The sequence below is a fragment of the Alexandromys fortis genome, unplaced genomic scaffold, assembly GCF_014885135.2.
Source record: "Alexandromys fortis isolate MF-2015 unplaced genomic scaffold, M_Fortis_MF-2015_v1.1 scaffold_148, whole genome shotgun sequence".
In the NCBI taxonomy this organism is placed as follows: Eukaryota; Metazoa; Chordata; class Mammalia; order Rodentia; family Cricetidae; genus Alexandromys; species Alexandromys fortis.
In genome coordinates this window covers 3,371,863-3,385,849 of record NW_026068019.1, presented here as the reverse complement: position 1 = coordinate 3,385,849, position 13,987 = coordinate 3,371,863, and the positions used below count along the sequence as shown (strand labels likewise).

Below are 13,987 nucleotides of genomic sequence, written 5' to 3'. Positions count from 1 at the left end.
GGAGTTACCCGACAGTTAGTTGTGAGCCAACATGTGGATGCAGGGAATTCAACCCAAGTCCTCTGGCAGAGAAGCCAGTGCTCTTAACTGACAAGCCATCTCTCTGGACCACCCCCCCCCCCCCCCCCCCCCCCCCCCCCCCCCCCCCCCCCCCCCCCCCCCCCCCCCCCCCCCCCCCCCCCGCCTCCGAGAAAGAATCCTTAAATCTACAGCTCTGCTTATCAGTCCCTTCCAACCCTGATCCCTATAATCCTAGCCCCACTATGGTTTACACTTAGGGGAAAGTCACCCATCAAACCAAGTATCTTTACGAGACGTGGTACATGAGCCTCCCTCGCATGGAAACTCTTGAGAAGGAGAAAGGCTATTACTGGCCCAGAGCTCTGAGAGCGGTCTAAAGCAGTGAGGGCTCTGCGACTGCGCCAAGGAGAGCAGTCTAAAGCAGTGTGCTCAGGAGCAGCGAATGTGCATCCGGGCTAGACGCAAGTCGAAAACACTCACTGAGAATGGATCTGCTGGGAGAGTCCCACGGAAGGCTTCGGCTTGAGGGTCAGGGTCATCTGAGCCACGGGACTGACCCTTGGTAGAGTGTCGGCCTTAGTGGTTGAAGCATGCTTTGCTGCTTGCTCAGGAGGGACCCAAGAGGACCCGGGATTCTGTCCTCCAAAGACGGGTGACACGGTTTCCTGAGAAGTTGTGGTCTCGCAGGCTTTGCCCTTTGTCCCTGGCTTACACACACAGAGCTGAGGCCGGAGACACATCCCTCCATTCTGGCATGGCGGAACACAGCTTGCTGCAGAAGACAACAGAAGACAGAGTTTTGAAGAAAAGTGCAGTAGACTTCACTCGTTCTTCCAAAGGGTTAACAGTGCCATTGGACGCTCCCCTGAGAAACTCATGATGATGGTGGTAGTGGTGACAACTAGTACCTGTCAGTGGCCACCTATCTATGTGACAGGTTTTATATATATATTAATTCCCAGAAAGTGTTTTTAGTAGATATTTTATGGATAAAGGAACAAATCAAAGGCAAAGGTTAAGTGGCTTAACAAAGATTAAACAATTGTTAGGAAATAGAAGTTAGGATTCAAACCCAAGCGAGTTGGCAACAAAAACATTATTCTCGACCACTATATTATAACTACCTTCCCATAGTACACCACAGATTTTTTTTTTAAAGTGAAAAAGTATCCTGTGGTGACTTGAATGAAATGACCCCGTAGGTCTATACTGAGAAGCACTATTACGGGGTGTGGCCTTGATGAAGTAGGGGTGGCCTCATTGGAGAAAGTGTGTCACTGGGCATGCTCTTGGGGGTTTCAGATGTTCAAGCCAGGCCCCAGGGTCTCCCTCTCTCTCTTCCTTTTGCCTGCTGATCTGGAAAGAGAACTCACGGGCACCTCTCCAGCACCATGTCTGCCTGCATGCCCCCGTGCTTCCCACCACGGCAGTAACAGACTAAACCTCTGAGCAATAAGCCAGATCCAATTAAATGTTTTCCTTTATAAGAGTTGCTGTGGTGCACACCTTTAATCCTATAGCGGGGGAGGCAGAAGCAGGCGGACCTCTGTGAGTTTGAAGCCAACTTGGTCTATAGAGCTAGTTCTACAACAGCCAAGGCTACACAAAGAAATCCTGTCTTGAAATCATCCCCAACCCCCCAAAAATAAATAAATAAATAACAGAGGGTTACATTGGAATATCGTTCCCAATTGCTTTCGGCCTTATTTGTGGGTGTGGGCAATACCTCCATGAATCCTAGAAGTTATCAGTTTTGCTAGGCTGGTGCCAACACACTCCAGAAAACTCCCTGACCCCAGCCTTCTGTGCTGGAGGTGGGGACGGTATTAGAGAGGCTCATGACCCACCTCTTGTGTGTGCAGGCTGGGGACCTAACCTTGGGTCTTCATGCTTGCACAGCAGATGCTTTGCCCACTGAGCATCTCGCCGGCCCTTAAATTTAATTTAAAATTTTTATGTTTAAATACTTCTGCCTGGATTTGATCAAAAACAGTCCCCAATCCCCAGGAAAAGATCTCTTTCACACACTCACAGGATGTCGGAGCTTCCGGAGAGTTTTAATAGTCAACCCAACTCATTCATTTTACACAGAAGAACAATGGCAACAAGGTTGTTGACTGGTTATGTGCCTGCTAATCTAGACAAACTCCAGTGAGTGTTATACCACCCCTAACTTCATATTGGGAAAAACGCAACAAGGAACAAGTTCTTCGTTCCCTGTCTCCTCTGGCCAGGCAGAGTTACAAAGCTAGCTGGGCCACAGGCAAGGGTAGTGGATCTGAACACAGGTGATGTACCTTGGGAGAACTGAGGTCAGTGACTTGAACTGCATTATGTAAAGTCACAGGTTTCTGGCAAGTTCCCATCTGACCCTTCAGTATTTGTTAGAATTCATTTTTCTGTTGCCCCTTTGTTAATAGTCTCCTTAAACTCGTCACCTTGAGTTTACACTACCAAACTTCCTGCTCAAGTCAGTGCCACGTCAATTCTGTCTACTAAACAAGTCCAAAAGAGATAGGTGAGAGACATATGTCTTAGTTACGGTTTCTATTGCTGCAATGAAACACCATGACCAAAAGCAAATTGCGGAGGAAAGGGTTTACTTGATTTACACTTTCAGATCACTATTTACCATTGAAGGAAGTCAGGACAGGAACTCAAAGAGCAGGAACCTGGAGGCAGGAGCTGGTGCGGAGGCCACGGAAGGGTGCTGCTTACTGCCTTGCTCCTCATGGCTTGCTCAACCCACTAGCCCAGGAATGGCACCACCCACATCGACTGGGTCTTCCCCATTAATCACTGATTAAGAAAATGTCCTCCACAGGCTGGTTGGCAGCTCCATCTTATGGAGGCATTTTCTCAGTCTCTGATGACTCCAGCCTGTGTCCATCGACATAAAACAAGCCAGCACAATGACTCACCGGAGACTGGGTTATAAAGAACCAAATGACCAACATCTAACCTCCTGGAAACCTATTAGCTTTCCATAGGAAAAGATGCTTTTCCCGTCTTGCTATGGTATGATTCCTATTAGTCATAACAAATAAAAAATGGTCCTTGAATATCAAAATACTTGAGGAGAAAAGAAAATTAGAGATAGACCCAGCTTTGTAGATGATCGGACTTACATCCGCTAACCTTGGCCAGGTAACTGTGAGTGTTTCAGTACAGTAGCTGCTAGTTCTAAAGCGGTCCCCAAGAGCCACTCCTGTATTAGACTTGTAGAATTCAAATTCAAAAGCTCTGCACTTCTAGAGTTAAGAGTTTCAATTCCTCAACATTTTCCTGACTAAGCAAACTTGGTGGCTGGAGCTGAGATGCTGGGCTCCAGGTATCTGCCAGGCCACTGTTGTTGACGGAATGTCACAGGGCTGAATGGGCTCCACCCAAGCGAACAGAAGCAGCCAGGAGAGTAAACCCAGCTTTCCACTGGGTGCATTTGACAGCGATCAGCCTCTGGGCACTGGCATATGCACATTTTCTTAATGCTTTCAATAGGAGTACGTTCTAGTCTAACATTTGAGAATGACATCTACTCCTCCTTCCGTCCAAGGTATCCTGCAAATAGCTTCCGGTCTCAGGCAGACCGCATGACACAGCTTGCAGGAGCTGGCACCCAGGAAAAGGCCAAGGGCTGAACTCACCCAACACTCTACTCACTGTCTCTAGGGAAACATAGATGGATTAGAATGGAAAAGAGATATGGATTGGTTTTTTTTTTCCAAATTTTGATAATAAGGGTAAGGAAGAAGGCAAACATCAGACTGGGAAGATAGCTCAGCTGGCAATGCACATGCCATGCAAGGGTACAGAATTGAGTTCAGATTCCTCGAACCCATATTAAAATATCGGGCATGGTGCTATGACCTCAGTATTGCTGAGGCAGAAGCAGGAGTATTCCCTGGGTCTTACGGTCAATTGGTCTTGCCAAACTGCTAAGCACCCCAGGTTCATTGGAAGACGGCCTCAAAACAATAAGGTGGGGTGCAAGAGAGGAAAGCATTCAACTTTGATTTTTAGCCATGAATACATCTACACACGCACACACACACACACTATACATAAAAAAGGAAAATTTCAAAAATGAAATCCTATTAGAAGAAAAAGAATATTCCATGCATTAGAATAAATGTCTCCAAAACCGCCCTTCTGCAGTAAATATTTGAAGAAGATAGTTCTGTTGCAAATAGATGGGAGGAGTGGCTGCACCCTCAGGTGAGGGTTCAATGGCCCTCGTTAGGCCCCATTCTATGAGGGAACGTCAATAAACCAGGTCGGGGTGATCTCTTGGAAGCAAGAGTGTTTTCCCTGGGGTACAGCACTCTACAATGTGCAGCAACACTCCTGGGGAGCTCTGGAAACACACAGTCCTGGGGAACTCTGGAAACACACAGTCCTGGGGAGCTCTGGAAACACACAGTCCTGGGAACTCTGGAAACACATAGTCCTGGGGAACTTTGGAGACACACAGTCCTGGTTACTAGGAACTGCAAATCTGAACCTGGAGCCTGGCGTACTGTGATTAAGGTGACCAGCCGGAGCCTCGCGTGTGAGAACCACTGGCAGCCAGCATTTGGAAATTCTATACCAACAGCAATTCTGTGTGCTCCCTGGTACATATGTGTATGATGAGTGTACCAGTGTGCTCACCCATGTGTGTGTGTGCAGAAGCCAGAGGCTGACTCTACATACCTTCCACTGCCACTCCCTACCTTATTTTTGGGACAAAGTCTCTCACTGAACCTGGAGCTCACCATCGTAGCCAGACTGGCTGGACAGTAAGCCTCAGGGGGTCCGCCTCTCTCTGCCTCTCCCCAAAGTACAGCCTTACAAACAAGTACCACTACGCCCAACTTTTTTATACAGGTCCAGGGGAATCTGACCACAGGTTCTTATATTGCGCACCAAGTACTTTACCCCCTGACTCATCGACTCAACCGCAGGATATCTCGTTCTTAAGCTGAAAGTTTATTAGTTTCATATCCTAAGTGTTTTTATATTATTGAATTCTTCATTATGACAAAAGCATTTGTTTTATCCCTATAAAACTCCTTTTATCACAGCCATGGTATTGAATTACATGGAGCACTATAATGTTAAGGAAGTGAGGTTTTGTGTTTTGTTTTGTTTTCACTTTTTTATTATTTATTTATTTGTGTGTGTGTGTGTGTACATGTATATGCGTTTGAGTGTGCATAGGTAGACACTACCATATGTGTTAGGAGGTCAAAAGATAATTTCATGAGTCATCCATGTGGATCCAGGGATGGAGTTCAGGATATCCAAGCTCAACCTCCACTGCACAATAACTTCGTCACCTCTGGACTTGGTTTGCATGGCTCTCAATCAAATAGTCGGCATTCCTCCAAAGAAGATGCTGGCCCATCCAAATTAACATTCAGAACTACTCTGCAAGTACGCAAGGCCTATGGTAGTTATCCCTGGCACCTTGTGGAACTATGAGGCATGAAAACAAGCCGTGAAGGACCAAGGAGAAGAACCCCACACTGCACTGGAGGAGCTGGACAAGTCAGGGAAGTTCTAACACAAAGCAGTTAAGGCAGCCAGGCTAGGAGATGCAGATGCAGAAATGCAAATGCAGGAAAAAGAGAAAGAAAAAGTGCTCCTAAGAGATACACAGTTTGTGGGAATGAAGTAGAAAAGGAAGGAAAAGCCCCTAATGGTAGATAAAGTACATGACCCTGTAAGAGACGTCTGCTCAAAACTCAAGAAAGCAGTGTTGGCCCCTACTTGAGAAAAAGAAAAAAGTTTGTAAAGTTTCTAAAGCCGGGCATGGTGATGCGTGTCTTAATCCCAGCACTCAAGACACAGAAGTCCTGCTAGTTGTAGGTGAGCCCAGGATACAGACTGAGACCTTGCTCTGCAATGGGATAACAAGCCTTACAAGGCTGGATGTGAAACAAGAACACGGGACTGATTCCTGAGAGGAGAGACCCCTGCTGGTAAGTGCTCTCAGCACACAGCCTAGGGAGGAGACACACAGAGCATAAGAGCGCTGCCCTGCAGAAGGGCAGAGCCCACGTCCAGAGGTGGAGCAGCTGGAATGCACACAGCAATGACCAGAGAAAAGGGACCTTAGGTATCTGCCAATGGAGCTCCATCAGTCACCTGATACCAAGTCACCAGCTGCAGGGTGAGGCCAGAGAACAACCACATCAGAACCTAGAAGTGGCCAATGTCTGCATCTCCTCTAGGATGCAGGTCCACTGCTGAGCTACTGGAGTCAGGACATGAGGTCAAACCCGAAACTAAACTCTGGAAAGGACAGTATAAGGGGAGGCAAAGAGGATTGCCACAAGTTCAAAGCAAGCCTGGGCTGTAGAACAAGTTTTAGGCTAGCCTGGACTACATAGTAAGACCCTGCTAAAGGAGGGAGAGCTAGAGGAAGGGGAGAAGGAAGGGAAGGAATAATCGGTATCTCAACCTAAGAACAGACGAGAGTAGTGCCCAAAGGAAGATGAAAACACACAAAATTAAAGATAGACGCAAAATACCTAAATGAATTGCTGATTGACCAAATATGTCAATCTTTCAGAAGCAGAAAAGTAAGTGGAATTAGTTCTAGAAACATAAGGAAGGCCCTACTGTTAGCAGACCAAACAATGTTAAAAAAAAAAGACGAGAATCTGACTCAAGGAATGCAGAAAAGCTTCCAGTCAAATCCATGACTTACTCATAACAACAAATAAAAACTGCTTGCCAACCGTGAATACACAGGGATTTCCTTATTCTGCTAAGCGGTATCTACAGCAAATCCTACAAACAACATACCAAGATCCCCAGCAAATATTACAAGCACACTGCAGAAGCATTCCTGTCAATGCTGGAAACAAGCCTAAATGCTCATAATAATCTCTAACGGGTCCCAGGCAACATGACAAAGCAAAAACAGAAAAAGGTCTATTATGCCAGAGAACAAGAAACAAATTATCAACTTTCGTGGTTTCTCTTGTGTTAGGTACACAAGTTCATGGAAAATGTACCTACTGTGGTAACTGATAGGAAGGAGCTGGAAGAGCTGGGTGTAGTCTCTCTCCCTGTCGCCCTCCATCCCTTATACCTTTGAGGCAGGGTCTCTCACGGAACCTGAAGCTCGCCATTTCCACTAGGCTGCTGGCCAACCAGTTCCCAGCCAGGGTCTGCTTGTCTCCACTCCCCAGCTCTGCATCCCCAGGATGTTACTTTATAGTATTGTTTTTAATTACATGATCATGATGTAACTTTCCAATTAAATTTAAAAAATAATACCATGTACTTTTATGGATGCATTTAAACATGCCAGACATGTGTCCAATCTGCAGCCCATGGGCCATATGCAACCAGCGTAAAGCCCAACACAAAATTTTGAACTTACTTAAAACATTCTGAAACTGGTTTTGCAATTTTTGTTTACTTTTGTAATTCCAGAGTATAAGCTTTGTGGATGACAATGTTGTATTTCAATGTCAAAAGATTGAACATGCCTGTTAGCATCGCACTAAGTCTATGACATTATCCTCTTTGGGAAGGAAGAGAAGTAATACTGGAGGAAAAGATATTTCACTTTATGGAATTTATTCTTATAGTTTTGCTTTGGTTTGTTTTTTGTTTGTTTATTTTTGGGGTTTTTGTTTTTTTTTGTTGTTGTTTTTTTTTTTAGATAAGGTCTTGCAATATAACCCAAGTTGGTGAGAAACTCATGTTCCTCCAGCCTTAACCTGCTGAAAGCTGAGATTATGTGTGCATATAATCTTTACAGATGTGCATCATACCTGGCTCAATTTTTTTTCTTAAAAATAGAAGATGAGAGGTTGGAGCAACAGCCCAGAGGTTCAGAGCACACACTGTTCTTACAGAGGACCAGAGTTCAGGTCCCAGCATCTAAGGCAGGCAGCTATCATGCACCTATAACTTTAGTCCCAGGGGGTCGGACCCTTCTTCCGGCCTCCATGATTCCTGCGCTCAAGTGTATGTACTAGTACATATACACACATGCATGTAAGTAAAAGATGAGTATCAAATATAATAAACAGATATATATTGACTATGGGTAATAGATGTGTAGATGTTTGCTGTTAAGCCTTTTGCATTTTTCTATTTTTCAGATTTTTCAGTGTTTTAATTATCAAACAAAAGGCGGCTGGGAGCGAGGTGAAGGAGTAATAAAACAGTAGGGTCTGTGGCGGCTGGCAGAAATTGCTAAACTCGGGACTTGCAGAATATCACCAAGGCCAAGATCTGAGTAAGCAGGTGGGCTACAAAGGCTCCTCCATCCTTACCTCCCAGGCTGGCCTTGCAAAACCACACTTGTCATATGAATCAGTCACAACTGGATCAATGCTCCATTTTGGGCCCAAATGGTAAACAGTTTCAAATTTCTCTCCATTGGCAGCTACTCCGGTTGACAACGCTAATCCCAAAGTTCTCTGAAAGTTCAGCGACTTTATTTTTAGGAAGCGACCCATGCCCTGAAGCCCAGCCTCCTTTGCTTTTCATCTAAAAGCATAGCCCTTGGTTATATTTAAAACCTGCCCCAGCCCACACAGCTCTCTTCAACTCCCTGCCCTCGCCTTTCTCTCCAAACAAGTTGCAGCATGTCTGCCGCATGTGTCCTGAGGAGAAATGGGAGCCAAGCTGGCTCTTCAGTGATCTAAGGCAGCAGGTGAGAAGTTGCTCCCTGTGTGGCTTCGGGGCTCTGCCCAGCTGCCCTTTGAAGTTATTCAGTACGAAGGAATATAAGAAGCAGAGAATGGGGTCACAAGGTGAAGACTGATCTAACTTTTCCTGTACCCAAACCCAAATAAATAATGTGATTTCCTTGTAAAGCCCTGGGTCAGCCTCCTCCTCAGTCCCTGAAGAGAAGAGCAGCGGTGGTGACCGTTCTAGCCAGGCCTCTGCAATAATGAAGAAACAACCGAATTTTCTAGAAAGAGAAGTCGCCTGTCATCAAGCACCAAAGTACAGAGTCAGCCTTAGAATGTGGCGGTTTAGATTAATGAAGACCAATAGTAATAGTAATTTAACAACTTTAATGGAAAAACCAGACTCACGAAACCAAGGTTCCAGCGGAGTACCAGAACAGGAAGGGGCTCATGTCTTCTGCGCACCCAATTTATCAGTAAACATTCGCCCGAGGCGAGCCCGCCCCCAAGGGGCGGGCTTATCCCTACATCTCCCCCTTTTTGTCTAAATAAGAATGTGAAAATCCACTTGGACTCCTCGAGGGCGTGTGTATGTGCTTGTCTGTCTTGTCAGAAGTATCCTTGCTGTCATTATCCCCACCTCTCTCTACGTCAGACTGTCACATCTCACAGACTTTCTCGACACTTAACACCCACATGGTCTGATGTCCTAAGCAACAGAACTTCACCAAGTAGGTGGCTGAAGGAGGCACAGAGCACATGGAACTCAGGTCACCAAGGCTCTGTTCCGACGCTTTGATGCCACTTGGGAGCCTCCAGGAGCTGTGAAAGGCCGAAGGTTCTTTACCCTGAGCTCAGCAGACCTATAGATTGTCATGCGATTTCACTTAAAATGGGTAGTTAGCTGGGTCCAACCCACGGCTCCTGAGACTGTAAAAATCTCCCACAGAAAACAGCAAATTAAGTCATGTTGCATAATGAAAAACAATGTACATATCTGGGTTGTTTCTGGTCTTGCTACTACCACTTTATGGAGTTTATTTGTTTGTTTTTAAGTTACAGGTGTTCGGTGGGGATTTTAAAGTCTATGGTTTAGACTATACTGGCTTTTGCTAATAAAAAAAATAGCAAAATGGGAGGAAATAAACAAGAAAAAATCAGAAAATACCATTAGAAAAAAATGGTAAATGTTATCTTTAAGTTAGAGCAAAATCACTTCTTAAAAAAAGACCCATGCTTAGTGGCAGAGGCCTTTAATCCCAGCACTGAGGGGCAGAGGCAGGTGGGTCTCTGTGACTTCTGCCTCCTTCAGAAGTTTGTTGCCTTAACATCACTTGGGAGTCCTCATTTGTCCCATGCCCTCAGAGCTGTGTTCTCAGAACTGTGTTGCAGATAGTTTTGGTTCCCTTCAAGGCAGATAGAGGCCAGCATTTGAGGGCAGCCTGGTCTACACAGTAAGTTCTCAGCCAGACAGAGCTTCTTTCTGGAAGGAAAGAAGGAAGAGAAGGAAGGAAGGAAGAAAGGAGGGAGGAAAGGAAGAAGGAAGGAAGGAAGGAAGGAAGGAAGGAAGGAAGGAAGGAAGGAAGGATAACCAAGACAAACGGGAAAACACAAGTAGCAAATAAACCTGTGGGTACTGTCTAAATCAATGACATCATCCAAAGAAGTTCAAATAAAGCAGAAAGGATACTGTGACCACTTAGTTTTTTAGGCTTCCATGTAAAATAACAGCAAGGGGCATTGTTGTGAGAGGAAATTGTTTTGTATTTCTAGTGTGTGTGTTTGTGGATGGAAGCTTGATGTGGGATGTGTATGTGTTGCTTTTATTGACTGATGAATAAAGCTGCTTTGGCCAATGGCTTAGCAGAGTAAAGTCAGGCAGGAAATCCGAACAGAAAGAGAGAGAGAGAGAGAGAGAGAGAGAGAGAGAGAGAGAGAGAGAGAGAGAAGAAGAAGAAGAAGAAGAAGAAGAAGGAAAAGAAGAAAAAGAAGAAAAAAGGATAGAAGAAGAAGAAGGAGGAGGAGGAGGAGAAGCAGGAGTCAAGAAGACACCAGCAGCCACCAAGGAAGCAAGATAAGAAGTAACAAACTACAAGCCTCATGGTAAAATATAAAATAATAGAAATGGGTTAATTTAAGATATAAGAGTTAGTTAATAAGAAGCCTCGGCTAATCAAGTATGTAATTAATATTAACACATTATTATTATTACAGAGTGATTATTTCATTAAGTAGCTTCGGGAACAGGCGGACAGAGAAAAACCCATCCAGAGGACCCGCGGGATGAAGAATACTTCTAGCAACAGAAGCTTGTGTGTGCACATGTGGAAATGTAAGTGTCAGTCCCGGCCGTCTTCCTTGAGCCCCTTGACCATTCTCCACCTTTTTCCCCCCTTAAGGCAGGGTTTCTCTGTATAGCCCTGACCATCCTGGAACTAACTCTGTAGACCAGGCTGGCCTCCAACTCAGAAAATCACCTGTCTTTGCCTTCCAAGTGCTGGAGTTAAAGGCGTGAGCCACCACCATGCAGCTATCTCCGCCTTATTTGTTGAGACAAGTTTTCACTAAAAACTGGCCAATGAACTCCAGGGATCCAGCTGACTGGGGCATCCCCATCCCATCCCCCAGCACTGAGAGTACGGACCTGTGCCATTGTGGCCCACTTTTACACAAGAGCTGGGCATCCAAATCACTTCCTCATACCTGCTAATACAACAGGTACTTTACTGATGAGCCATCTCCCCGTCCTGGCAGATGCATTAGAAAACAGTTCAACAGCCTCATTTCTAGACACAATATGCTAACAATGTTAAAAAACACAAAAATTACTATGCCCGTGCATATGTCCCAGTGCCCTCGGCAGAGTTATTCACATCAACGAAAGCTTCCAAGGAATTGGAAAAGGTTGAGGAAAGTACAGTTAGCATAGGGCCGTTCAAAATCAGAAATACAAAGTGATACAAATTTCTAAAGTGTTGGAAATACTAGTGTAAGTTAGAATGCTGTGGTTCTGCTATTCACTCAGCCACTTCTCAGACACCCCCAAAGTTAAACTCATTGGCCAGAGGGACTCTCTCTGCAACTGAGTCCTTCATCTCTTTCTTGGCAAGCGTTCTGAGTAGAGATGAACACTCTGTCTCCCAAATTCTAAAAGCTTAAATCCCTAACTGTTAAAATACCAACAAGGAGAAAACTCTACATCTGATGCTGTATGATGGCTCAAACCAGGGGAGTTCAAAAAACATCGTATAGTACAACTTTCAGGCAATGTATATAAGGTAAACGTGAAAGTTAAGTAGATTTCATCCTCAGATGAGTCCAACCCAGAAGATACTTCATTCTGTATAGTGCAGATATAACAAAATCCAGAAGAAAAAAATCAACACAAGCATTTTGGATCAGGGCTACTCAATCTGAACATCAACTAGCAAAAAAAAAAACCTTCTTTGGAGCCCACTCTTATGACAAAGGGCTGAGTGTCAGTCTGAGAGCCCCAGAGTTTTAGTCACAGGTGGCTGATTCAAGCAAGGCACAGGGCCAAGCTGAAGCCAACTCAATTGTACTGTCCAGAAATGTCACCTGTCCACACTGCAGGCAGGAGTCCTGCGCTAGCTCTGAGGACTGCCTGATTTATGAGTCATTCTTTGATCAAAGAAACAAAGATTAAACCCATTGAAGGTTTTTCCCTTTAGCATTAACAGAATAAACATACTCTGTGCTTTCCTGGTAGAAATGCCAGTAGGTAGCTAGGAAGTACAGACACCTGGCAGTTTGGGAGCTGACAGACTTCTGTGTGGTGTGCACAGAAACCATTCTAGATGACATCTGATGAGAAGACAGCAATATTCTTAAATAATCTCAAAGCTTGTTTTAATACCATCTGTATTATTTGCATGCATAGTCTGAACAGTGCCCCTCTTAAATGCTACCTTTAAGCCATGAACTTTGGTTTAAAAAAAATGGAGAATTTTTCCAGAAAACCAGAGTCATACACACCAATAAATAAATAAATAAATGAAAAATAAAAATTTTAAAGCACGACATGGAGCTGGAAATTAAGCAATTAAGAATGTTTGTTGTGTGCTGGAGATATGTCTCAGAGGTTTTCCAGAGGTCATGAGTTCAGTTCCCAGCAACAACATGGTGGTTCACAACCATCTGTAATGAGAGCTGGTGCCCTCTTCTGGCCTGCAGGCATACATGCAGGCAGAACACTGTAAACATAATAAATAAATAAATAACTTTAATTTTTAAAAAATGCTTCCTACTTTTGCAGAGGACTGAAGTTTGGTTTCCAACACCCACATAAGGCAGCTCACAACTGCCTGGGATTCCAACTCCAGGGGATCTAACACCCTCTTCTGACTTCTGAAGACACCAACACACACGTGCATAAACCCATATAAGCAAAAGGTCCTTAAGTAGACCATTGATCAATATCTGTGAGTTATTATATTAATATAATAATGAGGACTGGCCAGGGACATGGCTCAATGGGTAGGAGTATTTACTGTGCAAGCATAATGTGAGTCAAAAAACCACCACCCACATAAAAATCTGGTGTGGCTCCACATGTTTGCAGCCCCAGAGCAGAGTGAGGGGTAAAGACTAGAGTATTGGGGAGTCTGGCTGGCCACAAACCTGGACTCAGAACCACGTCTCAAGGGAGTAGGGTAGAGAAGTGAGGCAGAACACCCTATGTCCTCTGGCCTCCACACACATACACACACACACACACACATACACACACACACACACCACATTTAATTAAATTAAAATTTAAAAGAGATCATCATAAAAGATGAAGATACAAAGAATTCTTAGGGGGAGAGAGCCAGTGACCCAAAATCTAAAGGTGTGACTTGCCCACTTCCCTGCATAAGCTCATCTACTGCTGAGAAGGCAGGATGGTGTGTGCTGATAATGAAGAAGTGGACCTCTCCCTCAGCTCCATGCCTTTAAGCAGATTTGACCTGTCCCTTCAACAAAACGCTGAGTGAGAACTTTACACTCTGTTACACTTGACATTGTCATATACCTCAAAGGTAGAACCAGCAACAGGAAAACGTACCCCATAAAGCCAGGATAGAGAGTCAACAAGCACCAACAACTATGACAACGGCGGAGAGCAATGTGCAGTGCGGAGGGGATTTCCGGAGCTAAGGAAGAGCACTCTGAGACCGTGTCCTTAGGATATGAACACGGAGAGAAATGCAGACCAGAGGCCCAGCATTAAAGCTGGCCTCTTGTGCCTCAGTCCTCCGCTTGTAGACAGCCATCTTCTCTCTGTGTTGTCATGTGATCTCCATTTGTCTACATTTCCT

General features: G+C 44.7%; 1 protein-coding gene across 4 annotated transcripts in view; it reads right to left on the bottom strand.

The window, feature by feature from the left end:
• Ltbp1 (latent transforming growth factor beta binding protein 1) overlaps positions 1-13,987 on the bottom strand; it is a 374,464-nt gene that overhangs the window by 317,374 nt on the left and 43,103 nt on the right. For all 4 annotated transcript variants that reach the window (XM_050162976.1, XM_050162975.1, XM_050162977.1 and 1 more), the window contains exon 3: positions 502-793. In XM_050162976.1, the coding sequence (XP_050018933.1) occupies positions 502-793 (292 nt within the window). The remainder of the gene's footprint in view (positions 1-501; positions 794-13,987) is intronic.